Source organism: Zonotrichia leucophrys, chromosome 6 (genome assembly GCF_028769735.1).
Source record: "Zonotrichia leucophrys gambelii isolate GWCS_2022_RI chromosome 6, RI_Zleu_2.0, whole genome shotgun sequence".
NCBI classification, from domain to species: Eukaryota; Metazoa; Chordata; class Aves; order Passeriformes; family Passerellidae; genus Zonotrichia; species Zonotrichia leucophrys.
In genome coordinates, this window is record NC_088176.1 from 13,786,684 (window position 1) to 13,810,194 (window position 23,511).

The window sequence follows — 23,511 nt, forward strand, 5'->3', positions numbered from 1 at the left end:
TTCCCATGTACTGCTAACAGCTGATTGAATTTTTGCACTTCTCTTTGGAAAAAGATACGTCTCAGATTTCTCCTTTCAAGATTACTTTTCCATTTAATATTTCTATTAATAAAATACTTCAATCCCTCTTTAAAACTTAATCTTAATACTTTTTACAATTCTTTAGCATAAACCTTCCCCAGCAGTACTTCTCTAATTCTGAACAGGTTATTTCCATCTTTATTTTCCTAGGAAGGCAGCAGAAGCCACTGAGGCTCTGTACTGTTTGTTCCCTTGTTTGTGAATCAAGTGAGGGCCAAAGTCCAACACACAGGGATGGCAGGGCCAGCATCTGGCACTGTCCTGCTCAGTGCTGTGGGTCCAGAGAGGATGTGGCATATTGGCACCTGTGGTTACTTGTCCAGGTGTGTGGCATACGAGGCTGGCTGCAGTTTGTTCAGCATCACTAAGTCGGGTGTAACCCTCCATTAACTGCCTGTATGACCTTTGTTTAGGTGTAGAATCACTGGTGCACCCTGTGATGCTGATACATGCTGTGGAAGGGGTGGAGAATGCACATTGTCTGAGAGGGTTCTCTGGAACTGCAAACTTTGATCCATTTCTCTGGATTTTGTTCTGAATCCTGGTTGACTTTTGTTGTGCACATCCTATGACTTGTTGCATCCTGGAGAGAAGTGAACAGCATGTGTATCAAGCATTGTGTATGTTACATGCCAGGTTCTTGCAATGGACGTCTTTTCTCTAAAGACTCTTTTTAATCCCAGTGTGATGTTAAAAATAATAATGTAGCTTTTCAGCACTATGTATCCTATCCTTAAGTAATGCTGACTTAGCCAGAGGGCTTGACGCCAGTATAGCGTCCCAGAGCATTAAAATAGATTCTCTTTGTTAATTTGTATGCTGAACATGGAGAAATTTGGAGGTGGATTTTGAAACCAATGTGACTTAATAACTATAGGGGGCTAAGCAATCAAAGCATTAAAATAGATGTGACTCTCTGCAGCAGCAGTACTTAATTTCATAGAAAGAACACTTGTGATGAAAAGGAAATGGTAAAAATACATACTGCCTTTTTTTTTTTTGTTAACCCTTGATCTGAATGACAGTTGGTGCTTAGATCTTCCTTTTCCTAGGCATGCTTTTTATCAAATGAGATTCAGGGCTCTGTCTATATGCAATTAGTTGTTAAGAGAGCAGTTTGGTAAGTCTAGTGTAAGTGTTTTTCTTTGTGATCCGCAGTATCCCAGCTTTCATATTTGGTGCTTAATGAAAGTCAGGCAAATGCCTCTGAGGCCTGCTAAGCTTTTTCTTTTATCCTGAGCAGCAGTTCTTCAATATGATGTAAGCAAACATTATCCAGGGTTTCCACCTGTGTGTAGATACTGCAGGTGGCAGTCATATTTACATGTTGAATATGTTGCACTTTGGCTTACTCTTTTATTACTGTGCTTGTTTAGTGGTAACGTCACACCAGTAACACAGTTGTGTGTAGATCTATGGCGATTGATTACTACTTTGTAATTAAGGTGCTATTTTCAGACGCTTGCGCGAAGTCTTTTCTACTCCGAGAATTTGTGAACCCAACCAGAGACCAGCCAACAGGTTTCATTTTTCTTTGCCCAAAAAGCTTCTCTTTTTTTGCGAACAAGTTTTAAAACTGACTGATGCTGAGACTTAAAAAAAAAAAATTAAAGTAATAAAAAAAAATTTAGAGAAAAATAAATAACACAAAAAGTGATGTTACCCAAGCAAGGCCTTCTAATAAAGGAGTGGCCCCCTCACCCATCCCTCCCTACCTGTGCAAGTCCTGCTCACATCAGTTTCCTTCCATCCAATTAGGCGACCTGGGAGACCCAGCCAGCACCATCCGGAGGGACTACAGAGTGGTGATGGGGTACCTCCAAGAAGCTTGCAGGATGGAACCAGGGAAGGTTATGGCCACTCCACATCTCTTAAAGTACCGCTGGCTCGATCACTCCAGATTAGTGAAGAACTGCTGAGCAGAAACCAGTTCTCTACAGCTGCCAGCCATGGGCCATCTGGACTACAGAATCATGGACAGCACTTAATATTATCCAGGGAGGCTTCTTGGGCAAAACCACACTACGAATTCAATTTCAGCCGCATGAAATTCAGGGGAAATGGTGCACTCAGCAACATCAGTGACCTTCCTTTTCTTACAGAAAACTCTGCCTTTCAAAAAATGGCACTTCAAACTAAGCAGGATGGGAAAAAGGACGTGAGCCATTCATCTCCTGTGGATTTAAAGATACCACAAGTTCGAGGCATGGACCTTTCATGGGAGTCCCGCACTGGTGACCAGTTCAGCTATAGCTCTTTGGTAATGGGTTCACAAACGGAGAGCGCGCTTAGCAAAAAGTTAAGGGCTATCCTTCCAAAACAAAATAGGAGAAGTTTGCTGGATGCTGGACCAGATTCCTGGGGCTCAGATGCTGAGCAGTCTACCTCTGGACAGCCATATCCCACCTCAGATCAAGAGGGAGATCCTGGCTCCAAGCAACCTAGGAAGAAAAGAGGGAGATACAGACAGTACAACAGCGAGATACTGGAGGAAGCAATCTCTGTGGTTATGAGCGGGAAAATGAGTGTTTCCAAAGCTCAGAGTATTTATGGGATCCCCCACAGTACACTGGAGTACAAAGTTAAAGAGAGGCTGGGCACTTTGAAAAACCCTCCAAAGAAAAAAATGAAATTAATGAGGTCGGAGGGGCAGGATGTTTCAGTAAAGATTGAATTAGATCCCCAGGGAGAAGCAGCACAAAGTGCGAATGAATTGAAGGATGAATAGGGATGTTGTAGAGTGCCAATTACTTTGCAAACTGGGTGAGCACTACTGCATAGTTCAACCATCACTGAGCGCACCTGAGTCTCCTGTTTACTGCAATGCGCTTTCCTTTGCAGTTTAGCATAGACTTATGTGAACACAGGTGAAAGATGTGCTCTGAATGTCACATTTGTAAATTTTTCTGGCCTAGTATGGCACAATTTCCCTCCTTCACCTGCCCACTGCCCTCTTTCTTTCTTTCTTTGTTCCTTTTTTTTTTCTTTTGCCTTTTGCATGTTTCTCTGTAATAGAGAATTGAGTTACCTCACAAAGAATGCAGATCTGTAGAAGTGGACATCTTGCCTGTAGAGCCTGCCTGAACTTCTGATGTTGGATTTTTCATATCTGCCTTTATAGAAATAAGTCCACTTTGTTAAACTGACACTCTCCTGAAACCAGGCAATTTTCAAATGAAAATCAGACTGTCATTCTTCAGAAATGTTTCAGAAATCTTTTTTTCCCCCTTCTTATTTTTTGTTGATCCAGTTGATTGAAAGGTTTGAGCTAAATCAAATTATTTAGGAATGGTACTTCTCTTGAACTCAGATTTGTCAACTAGATAGATAATCAATTGGGTCTAATTAGGCTCTCCACTGTTTTCTTTCTAAATTAACCGTACTTACCATTTGCTGTCTGCTTAGTGCTCACCCGGAGGGGAGGGGAGGGAAAACTTACATACACTACCTTCAGAAAATGTCAGTTTATTATTTATAACACTACCTTCGCTGTAATTTTATTTGGTATTTTTGAAGGGTGATATTTACACTCACCTGCTTGAGGATGTAGCCTTATCTCACGGAAGACAAGCTTCTCACAGTCAGGAGCAGTCAGGGTACACTAAATGATGTATTAGGGTATGCCTCATTATACCAGAACTATGGTTCTTTGTGACCTTTACACTTTTTACAGACTTGGTTCTGAGTTTACTAAACTATGTGGTCCCAACAGCTAGTTTATATGACTCTAATCCAGGGATGGGGGATTTGTGTAACAAACTACTGTGATACTGGGAAAAAAAAAAAAAAAAAGGAAAAAAAATAGCCCACAAAATGGTGATCTCAAACGTTACAACCTCAGTAGTCTGCCCAAATATCCACATTAGTGAAGGAGCTTGTTAATGTTCAGGGAAGAAGTAAAACACTGGTAGCCTGATCTAATTCAGGCTCTGCATCATATCTATCTGTAATACTGTCAGGGTCGAACACTCAATGAATGGGTGTTTCCTTTTTAAATATTACAGTTGCCAGTAGCAGGAATTAAGTCCTGCTTTTTTGTTGTTGTTTTTATTTAATCTATTTTGATAGTGGTTTAGCACATGCTAGAATAAGCATTTAAACACCATAAAAAAAAAGCACTCCGTAAACCACAAATCTGGGTTTTTTTCAGTATGGTGGTATCTTTATGCTTTTATGGAGATCCAGGATAAGTTTTGTACTGAACTTTTATCTTTGATACTTTCTGCGGGAGTGGTCAGTAACTAAGTGGAATTTACTGGACTTAACCACAACATGACCAAATCGTAATTGCTGGTTCTTCAGGTAGAAGCAATTTGGTCTTAATCTGTGCAAAAGGTAGATAGACTTAGCATTTTTTCCCCATTTGCACAACCAAAAGAAGCATTGGAGTTTTTGTGTGAGAGCATTAAGTGATGTCAGTGAAAGTGGTCTCTCAAAGTTCATGGGAGGGTGACCTAGGTAGCCCTAGGGATGCTGAATGACTTCTGGAACAATTGATTCTATTAGCCTCTCCCCCTCCCCAGCAACTTCATATTTTCAAAGGTTAGGCACACCATTGCTGTTGTTTTAAATATGCACTGCTCATTCTTGAAACGGACTGGGCATTTGGCCCCAAGTATACTTTATTTTTGTTTACTTAATATATTTTAGTCCTCAAAATCCTGGTTCCTTGTAGCTTTCTAGTTGTCATCTTGGCATTTAAAGCAGTTTAAGCTCAGTAGCAGTATATAAACTCTGCAATACGTTCCAGTTTAGCTGGTGATTGCAATAAAGGCGCAGTTTAAGGCGTGGTTTCATCTGCTGTTGGAGGTTATGGTAGAAAGTTTGTTGCAAGTTAAAAAAAAAGTAACACAGTTTTACTCTTGAGAGGTTTAACCTTTTGCAGTTGTCCTTATTTAAGAAACATGAGTTGAGTTTTATAAAACTTGTCACTGTAGTGTACGTGGAGTGCTCATTTTACTAACCTAAATATTTTGTATGTGTATGTTTAAGTGGGTGACAATCGTGCAGCAGAAGAATGGTGTGCCTACCCTTTAATGCTGCAGTTTTAAAAGAGAATTTGTCTTGTCATTTCAGACTGTAGGCTAAGAATTGTAAATAGATAGTGAGAAGTTGAGTACTCTTTATTTGCTTTGGTTAGGAAGTGGATTTAAAAAAGAAAAAACAACAACAAACCAAACACGTAACTTTCTCAGTTTAAATGTCCTGAGACCTGAAGATTGTAATACTCATAACTGCAAAGCTTTTAAACACAACACTTGATCTGTGATAACTTAATATTCAGGTAATCTTTCTTTTTCGAGAAGCTTTTGAACAACCATATTTCCTCCAAAGGTCTCTGTTTAAAAAGGAAAAAAAAGAAAAAGTGTAGATTATTTTTTAAGCACTAATTGCATTACATTGGTAACTGCAATATGAAATAGCCATTATTGTTTTGTGAAGCATGGTTGAGATTAGTTAGTGGTCCCTTTTTAAAATTTCATGAGCCTCTCAAAAAATAAAAACAAATTTAAAAAAAAGCTGCTGAATATTCAAAAGATATATATTTTACCTTATTGTAGGTTTTGTAAATTTAGTCTGTAATATTCAGGTGCACCTTTTAATGTTACTTTTTTGTTTCAAAGTCCCATCTAACATATTTTCTCTGAGGTGATTCATCACTTAAGACTAGTATCACTCTAAGTGCTGCAGTGATCACTAATATTTTGTTTCATTTTTCACTACGTATATTTTGCAGGCGCTTTCAGTGTAGCTAACTAGTAGTATTTGGGATCATTTTAAATATATGATTGGAATTAATGTTTGTCCATTAGCATGCTTAATTTTCTGCTGACCAGCAGTTTGCATGGCCAAAATCCCTGGTTGACCATATTTTGGTGTGGGAAGGTGTGGTTCACTGCGGTCTTTGTAACAAAAGCCTTGTTTCTCATCTTATTTCTGGTAAGTGGATGCTTATGTTACTTGGATCACTTGGACAGGAGAAAGATTTTAAAGCCTTCTCCTGCTGCTCTTGTGAGATGGCATTAACGTGTAACATAGACAAACTGCAACCCTGTAAAAATCGAGACGTTGTTAGGAGGAGACCTTTCGGGTATTTTTTGTCACTAGTTTTCTCTTATTCCCGAGAATGTCCATCCAATGTAGTTATTGGACTTAACAGTATTGTTGTGTACTACGTTGATGTAGCTGAAAAAGCCTGACAGCAAGAAACTGTGAATTATATTTGTGGCAGTCTCTGAAAACTAGTTTTTCAGTCCAAGTACCATGAAGGAGAATCCCCCTCCCCTACCCCATCCTAGAAAAGTAATTTTATATTTTGTGTGTATAAAGTTTTAAGAATCGAAGTTTCATATTGTACTGAAGTTTAGGTGTCGCTTGGTAAATCTTTGCTGCAGCATATAATTGAAGATGAGTAAGGCTTAGTGTGGTAGGGGTCCTGGTGTGGAGTTAATTATCGTACAGTTCTGGTGGGAAAGCCCAACATGTATGAAATGTGTCCTTTTTTTTTTTTTTCATTTGAATTTGTAAGATGTAAAAGTGCTTTTTTAGAACTCTGACCTATTACAAACTATTACCTCACTTTCAGCCAGCTGGATCCTCATTCCACAGTGTTGTAGGCATTATTGTGGCTGTAATGCTTGAGTACAGCTATAGAGTTGAACGTTTCCAGTTAGATATTGTAGGGACACGTTTCTGGACTCATTTTTATTTCTGTCTAAAGATTATTTATTTTCCAGTCATTCCCTGATTTTTTTCTAAAGGTTCCAGACAGTTTCCTTTAGAATTTCTCATTTTTTCCCTGTTGCACAGGAGAAGTTGCTGCATAAGCAATACAGGTATGCCTTTACTTTCTTTTTTGTTGCAGAACTCATAACTTGATGCTTGCATTACCAACCCTACTGCTAGACCTGAATTCAAGCTCTCAACTTTTTTGGCAGTTGGAGAAAAAAATATTTTTAACAATGCAGGGATACAGATAGGATAATGCCTCTAGTAAGGGAACACTTTCAGCTCTGCGTTCTCTCGCAACTCCTGCATGACAATTTTTGCAGAACTTTCCACTGCTGGAGGATATTCCTAAACACTGGAGGTAACTGCATTTGTGTTTAGACTGGGTAAGAGCAGACAAGGAATAGTCTGTGCTTTGTCTTGTGGCAGGCCAACATTTGCATCTAAATATTTCTTTTGTGAGTACTCAAGAGTACATTGCCTTTCCCTGGAAATTCATGGGAGCTGGCAAAGTGATTTAGGGGCTTTAGGGTTGAGTAAGCTTTGTGAAACAACTTTTTAGTTCTGATTGAATCGCTTTATGTTTCATCTGCAACGATTGTTGTACAGGCAAAACTGGAATTGCCATGTGTTTCTTTCCAGTTTACTTTCAAGTAATGCTCTTAAGATGTCCTTGAGTCTTAGGAGAAGAACACAGTGTCCAAGGAGTGAAGGGAGCACTCTGCTGTTCCCTTTTTTTCTCAAAAACAGTGTGGCTGCATCTGTAATGTAAAGACCTCTTTCTTCAGTGAAGACAAAATTTGAACTCTTCAGTATAAGAATGCATACTCTTATTGCAGTCCAAAATCTTAGGAAGGCAAAATTATTAACCTTACTGAAAGATTTGTCACAATGTTCTAAATAGCTTAAATTCTCTGCCAAATGTTAGAAGTAGGATGGGAAGGGTTGTTTCCCTCATTTTCGTGAGGATCAGAAACCTCTAGGTATTCCCCACAAATGTTTCAGAAATTAAATGTAATTTCAGTCTAGGTCAATGTTGCTTTTTCTTGGCATCAGTACATAATGTTGGCTAATATTGTTTTAGAAAGCTGTAAGAAAATAATTTTGAGACTTGTTTTGGTACTATAAAGGTTTCTACTTGATCTTGAATTATATTGAAAATTCAGTAATTGGAACCTTCAGAAACCTGAAAATCTGCACTGCTAGTTGTATGCAGTTCTGATGAATGTAGCAGATAAAGTAGCCACTATAGTAACTCATTTCGGATTATCCAGTGTATAAACACAATGCACTGTGATGACCACTAGACAGAGAGATATTTCAAACCCAAAATGATCTGTAGATCCACTTCATGTGTACCAGGAAAAGCTGTTAAGTACTTAGAGCATTCCAGTGTCCATCTCTCTCTCTTTCCTGTTCTTTCTTTGATTGGGGCCAATTCTCTAAACCAGTATTACAGCTGCAATTTTGGACCTCATGTCCTACCGAATTATGCCTATATTCAGGTATTGTCATAAAAACCTTCATATTAAGAGAGCTTTATTTAATCCTTAAAAAAATCTCTCAGCCCAGTTGCAAAATCAGTTTTCCTGGGTGATGTACTAGAAAGGAGGATTTTTTTTTAGCTTCTCCAGGGCATTTAATCTACCTGCTTAAAAACAAACATCCCCACCAGTGCCCCTGTGCTTGTCTCTACTGAATTGGTAAGTATCATTCAGGAGGACTCAAGATGATAACTACCTTACAGAGCAGGGATTAGGACACAGGCCTCATTTTGACTGGAGCAGGAAAAGTTAAGATCCAAAACAATTTCTCTCATCATCACCTAGCACAGTTTATCTTAATACCTTTTCCTACTCAGAAGTAATGAGGATACTACTAGAGCTACTTAAACAATTTATCAATTACTTGGTGCTACATTTCTCAAATAGTTTTGCAGATAGTACTTTTTATGCCTGCGTGAAAACATGTAAACAATAAAAAGCACTTGTCTGACCTATTCTGAAGTACCAGAAAAGGGATAAATAACTGCAGCACTTTCTCTGTTACAATGCCAGAGTCTTAATTAAATCTGGTCTTCAGGTTATGAAATACTTCAAATATACAATCTAGGATCATGAACAGCTTGTCAGGTCAGATCACAAGGTTTCTTGGGATATTAATCTGTCTTTTAAAGACTAGTACAACAAAATATTCTGGAGTTCAGGCAGGGGATGTATATATACATGCCTGGTATTTTTTACTGATCATTTCAGTAGACCATTTCAGGGCTTAACATTGGGAATCTGGGATGATGGGTAGGGAAGGGAAGTTTCCCAAACTGAAAAAAACCATTTTGGACCATTGTTTAATGTTCAGTTTGAAAACTATATCACAAGAAAATGGGTAGGGATTCTTTCTCCCTTATGCCTTCAGGGAATGAGTAGTATTTAGAATCTCTGGCTGAAATTCAAGCCTTTTTACCGTGTAAATTTTTAATATAAACTCATTGACATGCTTTTTACATCTGAGGACTGAAAATGGATCTTAATGTTTAAGTTGTGGAATGGTATATTTCTTAAATGAAGGGGGAACATTTAAAAAAAATAGATTAGAATACCAGCATTAGTGAGCTTAAGGAATTTTAGTATGTAATAGCAAAGTATAGCAAAGTATTTGATTAAAAAATTAATCTTGAATTGCTAGTCTGTAACTAGGTGCATTCTAATTTAGCAGGTGAATATTCTTTACTTATCGATATATGATGGGCTTTTTGCAAATAGAAACCTTTATCTGAGTCCCACGTGTTGCTTGTACTGATGGGATGTATGCTTACAGCAGCTTACTGCTGCTTTAAAATGTATAAAATGTTTTGAGTGTTTGCTCATAACTCTTTTTAACCTCCACTTGTTAAATTGTCAGACATTGGTATTTTATCAGTCCGCAGTGTAAGTTTAAACTAATGTTCTTAGGAATCCAACTTGTACACACACTGTTTAAAAACCCTCAGGGACAGTTTACACACTATCCTCACTCAATTCAGGTACTTGTACTCTCTTCTTAAACCTAGCAGTGACTTGTATTTTGTTTTGCTTTTCTTTTGACGTGCTGATAGCACATCCTTGATGAATGTCAACTTAAAACTCAGTTCAGGTATCCAGGTATAACTCAGCCAAACGGATTTTAAAGCTGCATATTTACTCTCCAGCACACAGTGCCTCAGACACTTATAGTGGCATTCTGTATATTCAGTTATTACTACTGAGCAGATCGCGTGGGGGTTCCTGGTATGTATTGTAAGAAATTCCTATGTATATTATATAATATGTATTATATTATATACATATATAGTATATATGTTATCTTAAACTTATATATTTTAAAATGCCACTACTAGCCAGCGCAGCTAAAAATGAAATACATTCCCAGCTGCTTCTGTGAACAGCAGAGGCAGCTTCTTAACGTGGCTCTTGCTTCTCTCTCACCATAACTACTTCTAACCTCAAGCACGGGTCCTTGGCTGTCTGACCTCTACACTCTAGTTATGCAATGTCCTTAGAGAATTCTGTGCACTGGCCACTGTGATGGAAACCAATGGGCCGGGAGTGCTTTGAGTTTATTAGTAATTGTTCTGCCAAAGTTGGTGTTTGTATGACAAGCGTGTAAACCTGTCAGATAATCAGCAGAGGTCCAGATTGTCCGTAATTGATTCCACCTCCTGGGCAGGAGCAGAGCTCACGAGGCGCCTCCTTTCTAAGGCTGAGCACTGCTCACTGGACACCTGCAGTGCCAGCCCTCTGTGGTGTGCTCACCTGGAGGCCAAGCCTGAAACTAAAATCTGCTGTTCTGCCTTCATGGTGATCTGTTGGCAGTCGCAAGTCAGCAACACCTCTGCTTTATTATTTGACACTTTACATCTAAAAAGTCTTCTCTTTCTATTTATGTAACCCATAGTCTTTGAAGAGTATGGAAAATGGCATTTCTCTCTGACCTCTAGAAGTTCAAGTGTCATGGGAAAAAAAAAACAGGAACCCCCCCCTTTACTCTTATGGACCTCATTTCAATATACTGTTTACAGTTTGACGGAATTGTATAATTTAATATTTCTCTTGTACTGTAGTTTATATTTATTTACAGATTTTTTTTGTACTGTGTGATTTGAATTTTTTGTTCCTTGCTATGATCAATGTTTTATGTAGTAGAGCACTTATGATCACAAATTAAGGTTTTTGGTTTGATTGCACTACATTAATTTTTTTAATGCAGTTCTGATTTTTTGACTGGACTAAATAAGCTGTGTCTTAATGTATGTGATAAGTACTTTTAAATTTTTATTTCATGTGGTCCATTTATTTTTTGCATTGTATGTCAAAGCGCTAATTCTCTTGTTGTGCATGTGTAAGATTTAATGGCTCCATTGTATTATTTGACCATGTCATTTTGGAAACACATTCCCAGCTGTAACGTTGTGTATGGTAGTTTTCACTGGATGCTAGACTTTTCAAAACCACTATTCTTCTAATAAATTTTGTTGTGAAAAACTTCAAGGGGTTCCAATTCTCTTGTTCCTAATGTGCTTTCTAAATGCTTGTTACTAGTAGCCCAAGGATATGAGATGGAAACTATCACAAGGGGGGAGAAGCAGGGGAGGAAGTGAAAATAGAAGGTAAAGCAATTTCTGGCTGAAGGACTGAGCTTTGGAATCTCCATACTCCGTTGGGTTCCTGCCCTAAATAGGATTGACGGTAAAGCCGCTTTAGCAGCTGGGTAGGGAATACATGAGAAAGCTGAAACGCTGTCTCATAGCAGCCCGGTCTCATGAACTCCCCTACTCTTAATTTGTGCTTCCCTACTGGCCACCTTAATTTCCTTAATGGTAAATAATTTATCCAGTGAAGAACAAACAGCCTCTCAGGAGGGAAAATAAAAGGTGGTGTAGTGATGTTCACTGAGCACTCAGTAATGAGCCAGGCCAGGCACGGAGGTAGTGAGGGCATGGCCAGAGCCCCGTGTGGGTCGGCTGTGGGCTGTGGGGTGGCAGCAGGCAGAGCTCCGGCCGGGGCAGTGGAGCTTTGTACTGGAGCACACGTCACCAGGCACAGGCACCTTGCTTAGCTGCCCACCAAGGCACTGGTGTTGCTTTTATTTTCTCTGCAGCTTTATTTTCTCTGCTCTTCTTGCGCAGAGGGGGCAGGTCCCCAGCTCCCCGTTAGCGCAGGGAAGGCTCCAGCAACTCCATCTTGCTGTCCTTCTGCATGGGGGCACAAGGCAAATCCAGCAGTGACACCACGCTGCAAGCCCTTCTCCAAGATCCATGTTTACTTTCTCGTGCCTGTACTTGGGCTTGAACGACTTTTGACGTTATGCATTATTGATACTGAAATGCTGAATACTAAAAAGTAGGTTACACTAAGTGGTGTATAATGGAACCCACGTGAGTTTAGGCATTTCTGCTAACCTCTGTGTTCAGTTCTACGATGATTTTGAGAGTGATGCATAGGGATTTCCTAGCTTTAGGAAAATTCATAATGCTGCATGGTATCTAGCCCAGGTTTCTTTTCTCCTGAGAAATTGCCTTTCTTAGCATGTGCTATTGAAAAGTAGGTAGTTTAGGGTTTGCATTTTTCAGTGCCTTTTTTGTTTCTTAAAATCCTTAAATAACTGTTACATTACAAACTAATTATTGTATTTCTTGTATACTAATGCCGTTATTAAAAACAAAAAGCAAAATGGTAATTGGGTGCTGTCACTGGTTTAGCTTTACCAGGCAAATTTCTCTTAAGTAAAAAACTTGGTTTAACTAGAGACTACATCCTACACTTACTCAGGAATAGTGAGTTTTTATGTGTAAATAGCTTGAAAGCCTTGTGCAGTAAACTATCATTTATAATATTTTTTTTCTCTTTGTCTGAATACATCTGTCAAATCTATGAAAATAGCCTTTGAAAGTGATGAACCATATTCCCATCTGCCATTCTTTAGGATGCATTACACTGTGCAGGCTTGTCCCTGAACATTCTTAATTGACACTTTTAGTCCTGCGATTATCAGAAATACCATGTTTTTCTGCTTTTCCTGAAGGACTTGCTGATGGTCTCGCACTGCTAAGATGAAATTGTTCAAACTTAAATGAACACAGTCTTGATTTCTTCTTTTAAAAGCTGTTTCCTGTATCATGACAAGATTTCACAAGATGTTGCACCCAGACCCAGAAAGAAGCTTCCATTCTGTTGTCTCTTATAAAAGTAGAAAAGAAACACAATTAGCCCTGTTAGGCAGCTTTAAAAGTCACCTGCTAATTTCCTTCAGCTTGTTTGGACTCGGGGTGGGTTTTGAGCTGCTCGGTCTGTTACTGGAAGAGGCAGCTGCCTCTTTTGTACCTGCAGGAGCATATCTGGTCACCTTCTGAAGGAGCAGATCCTTTGTGGAATAGCTGTGGACTGTACCCCCACATACAGCTGGGTCACTTGCTACAATGCAGATACTCCCTCAGATGTGGAATGAGAGGCTCTTCTCATTGCTCCTCTGTGGAAGTAAAAGCTGCTGGGAGGGGAAGAGCAACTCCCTGAGCTCAGCATGAAGGATCTGAAAGCTGGAAATAACCTTAATTTTTGTGAGTGAAGCTGGTTTAATTAAGGGAATTCCTGAGCATGAGAGTTTCACCTTCCTGTGTAACCAAAGCCGAGCCCTTGTGATGTGGCTTCTCAACCAGCACCAGTGCAGAGCTTGCTCTGGTGTCTGCAGTGAGACAGATCACCAGCAGCTTTCCTGCCTGAGCATGCTGAGCTCTCTAATTTCCTACAGGCATGACAAAAGTGGGTCTGGGGGAGGGGGAGGATTTAAATCCTGATTCAGGAAGATACTTCAGCAAATCACTGTTTTCTTAATCTGCCAACTCTGCTCTGGCAGATGCCCAAACAAGGGTACTGGCTGAATGGAGGTTTTAACTGGAAGTGAATAGCAGGTTCTTGGACCTGTTTAGGAATATGATTCATACACAGAGGAACAGAGCTACAGATGAAAAGCAATTTCAAAAAACTGAGCTTGAAGTGTTAGGGTAAATCTAGGATTATGGATTTTGATACAATGAAGTTGGAAAAGAGATTAAAGAGAAAGCTGATCTTTTTAATGTAATTATTCTTGAGACACTTTTGTAGATGTTACAATGCTGGAAGTATCCCAGTTTGTGAGAGTGTTGTTTCCTCTGATCTGGTACATTTGATGCAGACTCTGTAACTTGAAATCCAAGGTGTTCTCAGCTGTCTAGTAGGAAAATCAAAAGAAATGTGAATGACTTCACACCTATGAATTATGAATTAATTAAGTTCCTTCTCACCCACCTACTTAAAAACCACAGACAACACAATCTTTAAAAGCTCCCTTTTGGTATCATGAAGAGGGAACACAAAACAATTGCATCTTGTTTTTACAGGTCACTTTGAATGTCTTAGAATTACAGATCACATTTGAAATAGAACTTCTAAAAATCTTCTCTTGCTGCCTCCTCCTCTGCAGGTGTCTAACAGCTCTGCAGGAGTCTGTTCCCAACACACTTAACTAAAAGGCAGATTTTTGTATGAGATGGCTACAGCTCAGATTTCCAGGAATTGTTTAAAAGCTCAACTAAAATTAGAAGTGCTTAAGGTATCCTTCAGAGCACAGAAGTACAAGCACTGCTGCCTGAACATACAAAAGTTGCCTGTATGAAAATACAGCTGCATCTCCTGAAGGAGCTGACCGGAGTCCTGGACCACAACCCACCCAGCCCTCACATTAACACCATGGGGATGGGGCAGAGGCTTCAGCTCTTGCCTGTGCCCAAGCCTGCAGTGGATCTGTTGCTGTGTGGCTCCTGCTGTGTCTCCCTGGCTGTGCTTTCCAGGGCTGGCTTGGTCACAGCTTGCTTGCCTGCCTTTGCTGGGCTCCCTCTCCAGGTGCAGATCAGCCAGCCGTGTGCTGACAGGAGGAGTGGTTTGTCTGTACAGGATTATCAGCAAACTGCCTGTAAAAATTACAGTGCTAAATAGGTTACACCTGCTCAGGTTTGGAATTTTTTTTTTTGCTGATATGCAAGATCCCATTGTCTCATGTCCCAGATGCCTCCTGCCCAGCTATTAAAGTGTGGGGCTTTCTTAACTCATTTGGAATGACATTCCTAACTTTGAAAAGGGCTTTTATGGTTTCCTTCCTTAAAGCTGAGCCTTTCTTCTCCCTGAGCTTTGGAGGAAGGCCCTGACACTAATTGTTGAGTTACTCTGGGACTGCAGGGAACACCTGACACTAGGAGAAGCCCAACAGCTTCCCTGCACATGTAAAGTGGTTTTTCATACACACAGCCAATATTTGTGCTGGGTCCCTTGCTGTAATTTAAGCCTGAGGTGGTTGCTTGGAGGACCCACTAGTTCCACTACGTTCCCCTTTCAGGTGAAGGTGATACTATAGTTTTTTAATACTTTCAGGTGCACTGTGGTCACACATGGTATCTTCCTCAGATTCCTTTCAGGTCTTTAAAGCAACTAGCTGCATGTGAGGTGTTACCAAGGCTTTAAAACAAACTACTTGATTTTGAAAGGAGACCATAAAAAAAGAGCCAGTAGGATTCTGGTTTTGCATAAGAAGCTACCATAGCAAATACACTCTGTTTGTACAGAAGTACAATTTTTTTTCTTGTTTCTATCCATCAAACATGAGCTCAAGGTGCAAAAGCTAAACAAGCTTACTTGGTACCTGAATTGTGGTTGTTAATAACTAAATTCTGGTTGGGCCGTGGTGGCAGCTGCCTGACCTTACTGCTCACTAAAGGTCTATCAAGCTGGAATTCAGTGAGCTTTGCTGCTCATGCTCAAAAGCAAGTAGAGTTTTGCTCCTGTTTCAGGCCCTCTATTGGTTTTTCCCTGACAGACACAAGTGTGTATGGTAAAGCTGACCACTCATCTGCTCTTTAGTTCTAGCCACCTTGCACATACCTGTGCTTATGTTGGTGTATTTACTTTTGTTTGAGTGTAGCCTGGATTTCTAATTGATAAAAGGAAAAATAACATAACTCAGGATTTAAAAGAAATATGCTCTGCATTCAATTATACTATTGAATTTGCAATAATAGTTATATAATGTAATATTGTAATAGAATAACAATTATAAAGCTTAAAATCAAAGTGACAGAGGTAGTGCCTTAGTGCTGGCAAAGAGCAGATTGATTTGGTTTTTTCATCTCTTCTTTTGTGTCTCATGAGCAAAAAAAGGACTTCCATTGCAAGATTTATCAGAGTGGCAAGGTCTCAACAGGACAACAGGGAATTTGGCAGTCAGCCTTTTGTGGGTCAGAATTCTCACAACGTGCATTGTTTGGGCTCTGGTGTCACTATCTGACCATCTGAGTTGCTGTGAGCAGGATTTTTCAGAGGTGGTTTAGCTGCGATTTCTGGGTATGGTCCCGTTCTGTATTTCTCTGGTCATAAAAAGCACAGTGCAAATGGCAGTGTCCCGTGAGCATTGTTGTCTCATTACAGCTGCGTGGTTGAGAGTGAGTTCATTTCTGTGAGCTCTCAGGGTTTCCTTAGTGCACTTACTGTTAATATGATAAAAAATGTCTGCAGTAGAGGAGAGCTGTGATTGGTTGATGTGCAGGATGTGCTAATGGGTCATCATCGCTTTGGCTTTCTCTGCAAAAGTTAGGGACTCATTTTCCTGCTGGAGGGACCAGGAAAGCACAGAAGTCAGAGGGAGGCAATCTGTGGAGGCATCTCGGGGGGATCTGCAGGGCTCTGATGCTTCTTCCTTGCTGCACACGAGGAGTGATGAGTCACCTCTGCTTTTTCCACAGGATCTGTTCCTTTGCTGGCATAAGCTGTTGTTGATGATTTTATTTTATTTTATTTCTCTTTTTATGACAAACCACCAATTGATGGGTTTTGTCACCAGTATAAAGAAACAAACAATACCAATCATTATGCTGTGTTAAGGAAAATCACACAGAGATAAAGTACATTTCAACTGCAGCATCCATTTGCAAAGGGTAACATGCCAGCTGAGGAGGCTTTAAATATGGAAAATACCCCTAAAGTAAACTGGGTGTATTAGTAGTGATGGAATGTTGCATACTAAGCAAGGTGCAGTTCCCTACCTCAATTTACCATGTCGCTGCACAAATATCACCTGTGTGGGGGAAGATGGAACCTTTCTTAGTGGACATCTGCCAGGGTCAGATGTGGTTTGGATTTGTCAGTCTTCCTCTAGCACTGCAATATGTGACAATATAAACAAGGGAGAAAAATAATTGTGGGCCAGGATATCAAGGTGATTTTTTGAGAAGAAGAATAGACTCTCTTAAAAGAGGGAGGAAGGACAAGAGTGTGTAATGACAAGGGTTAAAAAAAAAAAGACGATGTGAGGGATGTGCAGAAATGGAAGGATGAGAGGTTTGAGCTGAAGGGGAGGGGTATGCATTAGCGCAGAGGAAATCTCTCCTCACTGGTATGCACAGAGACATTTCCTGCCTTATGTTTTGGTTTCTTAATAGTTATCTGACTATAAAATTAACCTACATCATTTAATGGTAGTTGAATGGCAGCTAAATTAACCCACTTTCAAAATAGAGCTTACCTAGCCCGTCAGCTCTGAGACAGCCTTGTCCCCAGGCATCCAGGGCTGCAATCCACATCTCTGCCTTAACCTATTTCCCAAGCAGCCAGCCAAAGTGGTGCATCAGAAACAGGCTTTGCTGCTCAGCCCAGCAGCTGACAGAGAGCAGGGACATGTATCAAATTCATATTTCACCAGGCATTCCCCTGCAAGCAGGGCTGGCGTTGGCACGTGGGGAGTGCCGCCCTCAGGAGTCGTGATACTGTTTCTATTAACAATGTGGCCTTGATTATCTGAGGCCCAATTATCTGAATCTCCAGGTTATCTGAAATGGGGTCATATCCCCCAACATCTGTTAATTACACCCAGGATACCCTCTCCTCTTCAGATGTCTCCTCTGGCCCCTCCCAAGGTTTGGCGACTGGGCTGTGCTGAGTGTGGTTAGCTCTAGTGAGCTACCTAGCTCTACCAAGCTCCTGCATTTGGTTTCTCATGTCCATGTTGAAAAAAAAAACCCAACCTGGATAATTACAGAATTTGAAGTCCTTGAAGACTTCTAGAAGTAGGCAGTAGCTGTGCATGGCAATGTGTCTGTTGGAACTGGGACCAGGAAAGTCTTAGGGGAGGGTGTCCAATGCATTTGAGTTTTCTTCCACCTTTCAGTGTACGTTCAGCTTAGGAGGGGAAGGTGGAATTTCTCTCAGCACAGCCTATCCTTGTCACAAGCCCTCATTACTGCAGATAAGTGCACTTTCAGTGGGAGTTTGCCAGTTGTTGAACTCCTGCAGTTGCAGTGACTCCAGCAGACCTGTGTGTGCATGTCTGAAGTTTGGGGAGAGAGAGCTTTGTCCCCAGGACAGACAGGACTGACTGTGATGGACACAGAGCAGGGGAGAGGCCATACACCTGTGTCACCTCAGGTGCAGAGCCAGTATATCTTCGTGGGATGGTTAAAGATACTCAGGGCATCCCTCTCTACTCCACAGTCCCTGTGGTTCATCCCCCCTTCTCTTAACTGCGTGCTGCTTTTTATAAAATGTGCAAAGCTGTGAAAATCATTGTTAAGAACTTTTTTTTTTTGCCCTGCATGCTTTTGTTATCTTTCTTCTGGTGCTGTCTTTCTATCTATTCTGGTCTTCTGGTGCTATCTATCCTTTTGGAGCACCTAGCTCAGCAAAGATTCTGGGTACTGCCTCAGAAGGAAACAGTCATGGTAATTTTTTTTTCCTTAAAGGGAAGATCCCAAATGATCTTGATAATTAGAAAAATTAGCAAGGACAATTCTGGAAAGGGTTTGAAAGTTAGTATGTAGAATAGTATTTCCAGCATGATAAATTTCCCTTGGTTTTAAAGCAATAGCTCAGTGGTAAAATTTTTAATTAGTCATTAAATATTATATTAGAAATATTACAATGATGATAAAGTACTATAGAATCCAGTTGGGTTTTGGGGAAGGTGGGAGTCAAGGAAGTTATGTCAGGAATATAAAAATGCAAAACTTATTTCATGCTGCTATTGGTTTTTTTTAATGTAAAACCAGCTTTGGTTTGTTTGACTTCTATTTGGTTACAGGTGGGGAGAAGTGATTTATAATGTTAAACTAGTTTAAAAATAAATAAACAAATAAAAGACACTACTCTGAAGGGTTAAAAGTGTGAATCTATAATGGATGACTGTTACTTGTCCAGTCACTTGGCTGATTGTACGACCTGGATATGTCGATGAATACATGCCGCTGACAAAAAAATCCAGCCAAACAAAACCCACCTATAACTTGTTTCTTCCTGCTTTTCAGTTGAAATACAAGCTCAGTCCATCCCCAAGTGTGTCACCAAGGACGGAGTAAATTCTGGGGCCTTGAGAACCTGGCAGCAATATTTCCATAGTTATTTTGGCTGTGCTTTGCTTTCAGCTTTTAATTTAGATAAGGAGAGTGCTTTTTCTCCTTCCTAGCTGTTATGTGGAGCCACGGCTCTTTGCATGCTGCTTTTCTATTTTTTTTCAGTGCAGTGAGGGAGAATTACTGTAGCACCCACAGAGGTGTGAAGGGACTCATTCATCTGTGTGGGGAGTGTGAGGTGCCAGGCATATTTCTGAGGATTGAAATACAGGCATTTAAACTGGTGCATCCAGTGTCAGCCTTTTAATTGGGGCTTTGAAAGATGAGCTCCAGAAAATCTTGCTTCAGTGGCTTACACTGTTCGTGCCCATGGTTGGTTTGCCCATCCCCTTCAAGGGGACATCCATTCTGCCAGCAGAAGGAAGCACATCCTGCACCTCTCAAGGCACGAGGTCTGTGCTGCAGCTATGAGTGGAGATGGGTTTGAGCACAGTCAGATGGTCCCATGCCTTTCCCAGCATGTTTGCTTTTGCATGGCCATTCCAACAAGCTGAACTGGGACTGGCAGAGAGCCCATTTCCCCCTTCTGCTGGGTAAGATCTCTGCATGCAGCCCTCCAGCACAGGCAAAGCAAGCCTGTCCTTGGGAAGCCACAGCACAGCACCTTCCAAGTGCACGCTTGGCACGCGCCCCTGGGGCTGGGCTCAGCTCACCTGACTGCCAGCAGTGAGCAGGTCCCCTTTAAGAGGCTGTTCTTCCTTTGCAACCCTTCAAAAAGGCATTTCCACTCACCCTGAAAAATAAATTAGGTGGCTGAAAACAGCAGGGCTGGAGGTGCCACCCAAGGGCAGTGAGACGCTGCCTCAGAGCTTGGGCTCACAGTGGGCATGGCCAGTGCTTTGAGTTCAGCTGATGGAGGGCACTGCTCACCAGTCAGGCTTTCTTCTTAGTCATCCACATTTCTCAAATCTCTGCTTTTAGTCACATTTCCAAGATACCTTTCAGCCTGGTGGGGTACTCAAGGGGTACCTCTGGTTTTGGGGGGTGCAAGGCACCTCTCTGCCAACTGTCATGAGTCAGCTGCCTGGCAGCAAGAGAGGGAGGGGAAAGGTCATCCCTGTAAAAATACTGAATTGGATTTTATAAGTTTATAGCTATGTTTTGTTTCTTTTACAGAACTATAATCCTGGTGCTTAGAGTGGTCTGAAAGGAACAGAAACACTTAGCCTTGAACTTTTGTTCTGCTGCTGCTTCTTGTGCCTCTGAGGTACAAAACATACCTGTAAACTTATAATCAATCAAACTGTTGTTCAAGGGCCAAAAAAGGAAACATAAAAAGGGTACAGGCTTCAAGTTTAATAGTGAAAAACTTGGGTTAGACAAGCCAGAAGATTGCAGTTGGCAATTGACAGGTTTTCGGAGACTGGCTTCCCAGGTAGGTTGGTATGAACCAGCTGATTTCTTTCTCCCTTTCTTTCCTCCCCTCTTGCTCCCTGCCCAAATACACTGTTGAACCAGAGGCAGGCTGGGCTGCCCCTAAAACTTTTTTTATGGCATTCACAAGCAGAGCAAACACAGCATCACCCTCGTACAACAGGAAGAAATATGACAACTCCACCAGTGGGCTGGGGGCACTGCAGGAGCTGGGAAAAGCTCCTCAGGCTGTGTAGGGAGAAACAGATAACTTGGCCTTTCCTCTCCATGCTGTAAATGCTCTATCTGTGCGGCCTATAGGTGTTAGGGACTGACAAACCTCTGCCTTCCCCCAGCCCCTTCATCCCCAACCGCGTGGCCTTTGTTGGAAGCCCCAGGTCCCCTCCAGCAAGAGCTGGGGGAGGGTTGACTTTAAACTCCACTAAACAGTGGAGGCACAATGCAAACAAATGTATTGCAGCACGCAGCTATGCAAATAGCTCCAGAGCGCAGCACGTTTCCCCAGCATTAATTGCTGCACCGCCGGGGTTGCGTAGCAACAGCTCCGCTTGTGCCTCTGACAGCTCCTGCCCCTTGATGCCTCTGACACCTTCTGTGGCAGGCAGGCAAGGCGAAGAGAGCAGGGCTGCCCTGGGAAATCAAGAAGGGCTGGGAGGCAGTGAGGGGCTCTGGTGATAAAATTCACTTGGGGCACTGGGGCTGTGTGCTGCTGTCCCAGGGTAGTGTGTGTGGTGGGGCTGGAAGGAGGGTGTGGAGCACAGGAACAGAGGACATCCTGCAGCTGCAGCCTTGAGAAGGCAGCATTCGAGGCTGGTGGGCAGAAAGGGCAGATCTGCCATGTCCCAGGCTCTGCAGGCAGCCCCACTGACTGGTGGGCTGTCTCTCCCACCGCAGTCAATCCTTCTGGAGACCCCACACAGGTTTCTGACTGCACCTACCGCTTGGCTAGAGGCATAGAGGGTCCCCAGATTGTCTCTCACTGGTTGTGAATCTCCTTTTGACTTGTGGCTTTTCCAGCCCTTGAGAGACATGGCTCATTGCTCATGCACACCCAATCCTAGGAGAGCCCTGTGGGAAAGGGTGAGGACAGACACCAAGGAGAAGGCTGTGGGTGGGATGGGCAGCCCTGGGCACCTTCGCTGGTCTTTCCAGTCCAGCAGCTTCTGTGGGGCTGGCCTGTATCTCCTGGAAGGCAGGACTATGCCTGCCTGTCTCTTCAGAGGCAGGACTGGTTGCCTCCTGAGAGTAATTTTTCCTCCTGTTCAAAACCATGTTCCCAATTCCCATCCTCTGTGCTTACCAGTGAGTCTTCAGCTCCTGTTATGCTTTTGCCGGGCTGAGGAACATGTATGCACCCGGCACCTTTCCCTGGAAAGACACTTCAGTTCTGCAGTCAGCTCACCTCTCCTCTATTCTGATAAGCCACATTAAAAAAATAGTTTCTCTGCAACAGTTTGTACTGTCCATAAGAAACTCTGCTTGAAAATGTGGGGCACTTGGTGTAACTCTGCTCTTACATGTGAGCCAGAAACAAGCTCTTCTCCAAAACTGGTTTAAGTAGGGAGCATGTGGGCAATCTACATCCATCAGCTGCCTCAAAAGAGAATGCCCATGGGCATGTTTTACTTATTAGTGGTAGCCAGAACACCAGCCAGGACAGGTACCAAGAACACCAGCTGGATAGGTACCAAGGCACTCAGATTAGCAGGCCCCAGGGAGCACAGAACTCTGTGTGTCTGGGAGATCTGGGGATGGTGAGGCACAGGCTGCAGCTCAGCACCTTTGGGGGCACAGGGAGAGAGGAAGGACAGAGCTGGGACCTAGGCACCCTCAGAGCCTTTTCACCGCAGGTGGCAGTGAAAGCTCTGCCCCAGGGTTATCCTTAGACACCCAGAATAAGGTGATGCTGCCTGCAGTACCCAAGCAGGGATGGACTGGAGAAGGAGCAGATGAGCTCAAGGTGAGGAGTTGCAGCCTTTCTTTGAGCTGAAGTGGCGTGACACCAGAGGACCCTGAACACAATGTGCCAGGTGAACAGTGTCACTGAGTTCAAGATGGGTCTTCTAAGTAGAAAGGGCATCAAAACTGAATGGATTTATTTCCTTTATCAAGCAGGAAAAATGTTTATCTCTGTTTTTTTAAAATTTATAGCTTGACAAGCTCTGTGTATCTCTGATTGTCTCCCTGGAGTACAGTAGGGCAAATAAGGTGACAGTGAGCACGAAGGGCTCAGTCACACTTCAGAGGAAGAAACTGGGTGAAAGGCAAGGCAGAAATGCTGCTGGAACCTTCAGGATCAGGAAGCCAAGGTCCCCTCTGCCATACAAGCTGTGCAAAGCAGGAATGACCTGCAGCTGGCTGTGCTCAGCATCACAGCTGCAAGGCAGGAAAGGACAGTGCCCAGCCATTTTGGTCCCTTCTCCCACACCAGGGGCTCTGCACACAGGTTTGCAGCCTCCTCCTCACCAGGGTGCACCCAGCCTTTCCTTTCCTTTCTTGCCACCCACCTGGGCAGTCACTTTGCCTGTGCCATGGATTCTTCCTTCACAGCCATGGAGAGCAGCACCCGAGGGTGCCCCAGCAAGGAGTGAGATGGCTGTTTTGCCACCATAATCCCTTCCTGCAGCTGCCCAGGCAGCATGGCACTGGGGGGGCCAGGGCAGGGCCCCACCTCTGCTGCTGTTGTTAGAAATTCAGTCTGCCCTGGGGAAGATGGCTGCTTCTCTTGAGAGCTGGGCTTGTGAGTAGGTAAGAGGAGTCACCGCCCTCTTTGCAAAGGTGGAAAAAAGATTACGCTGAGCTCTGCCTCTTCAAAAAGCCCCCTGCTCCAAGCCCAGGGGGGTTGAAAGGTTTTTTTATCCCCTTTT

The 23,511-nt window shown here is 42.2% G+C and overlaps 1 protein-coding gene across 1 annotated transcript in view; it reads left to right on the plus strand.

The window, feature by feature from the left end:
• The window catches only part of LOC135449903 (ligand-dependent corepressor), a 56,967-nt gene extending 52,875 nt beyond the window's left edge, over window positions 1-4,092 (plus strand). The window contains exon 7 of the mRNA XM_064717308.1: window positions 1,840-4,092. Within this exon, the coding sequence (XP_064573378.1) occupies window positions 1,840-2,809 (970 nt within the window). The 3' untranslated portion in view covers window positions 2,810-4,092. The remainder of the gene's footprint in view (window positions 1-1,839) is intronic.
• The last annotated feature ends 19,419 nt before the right edge of the window (window positions 4,093-23,511 follow it).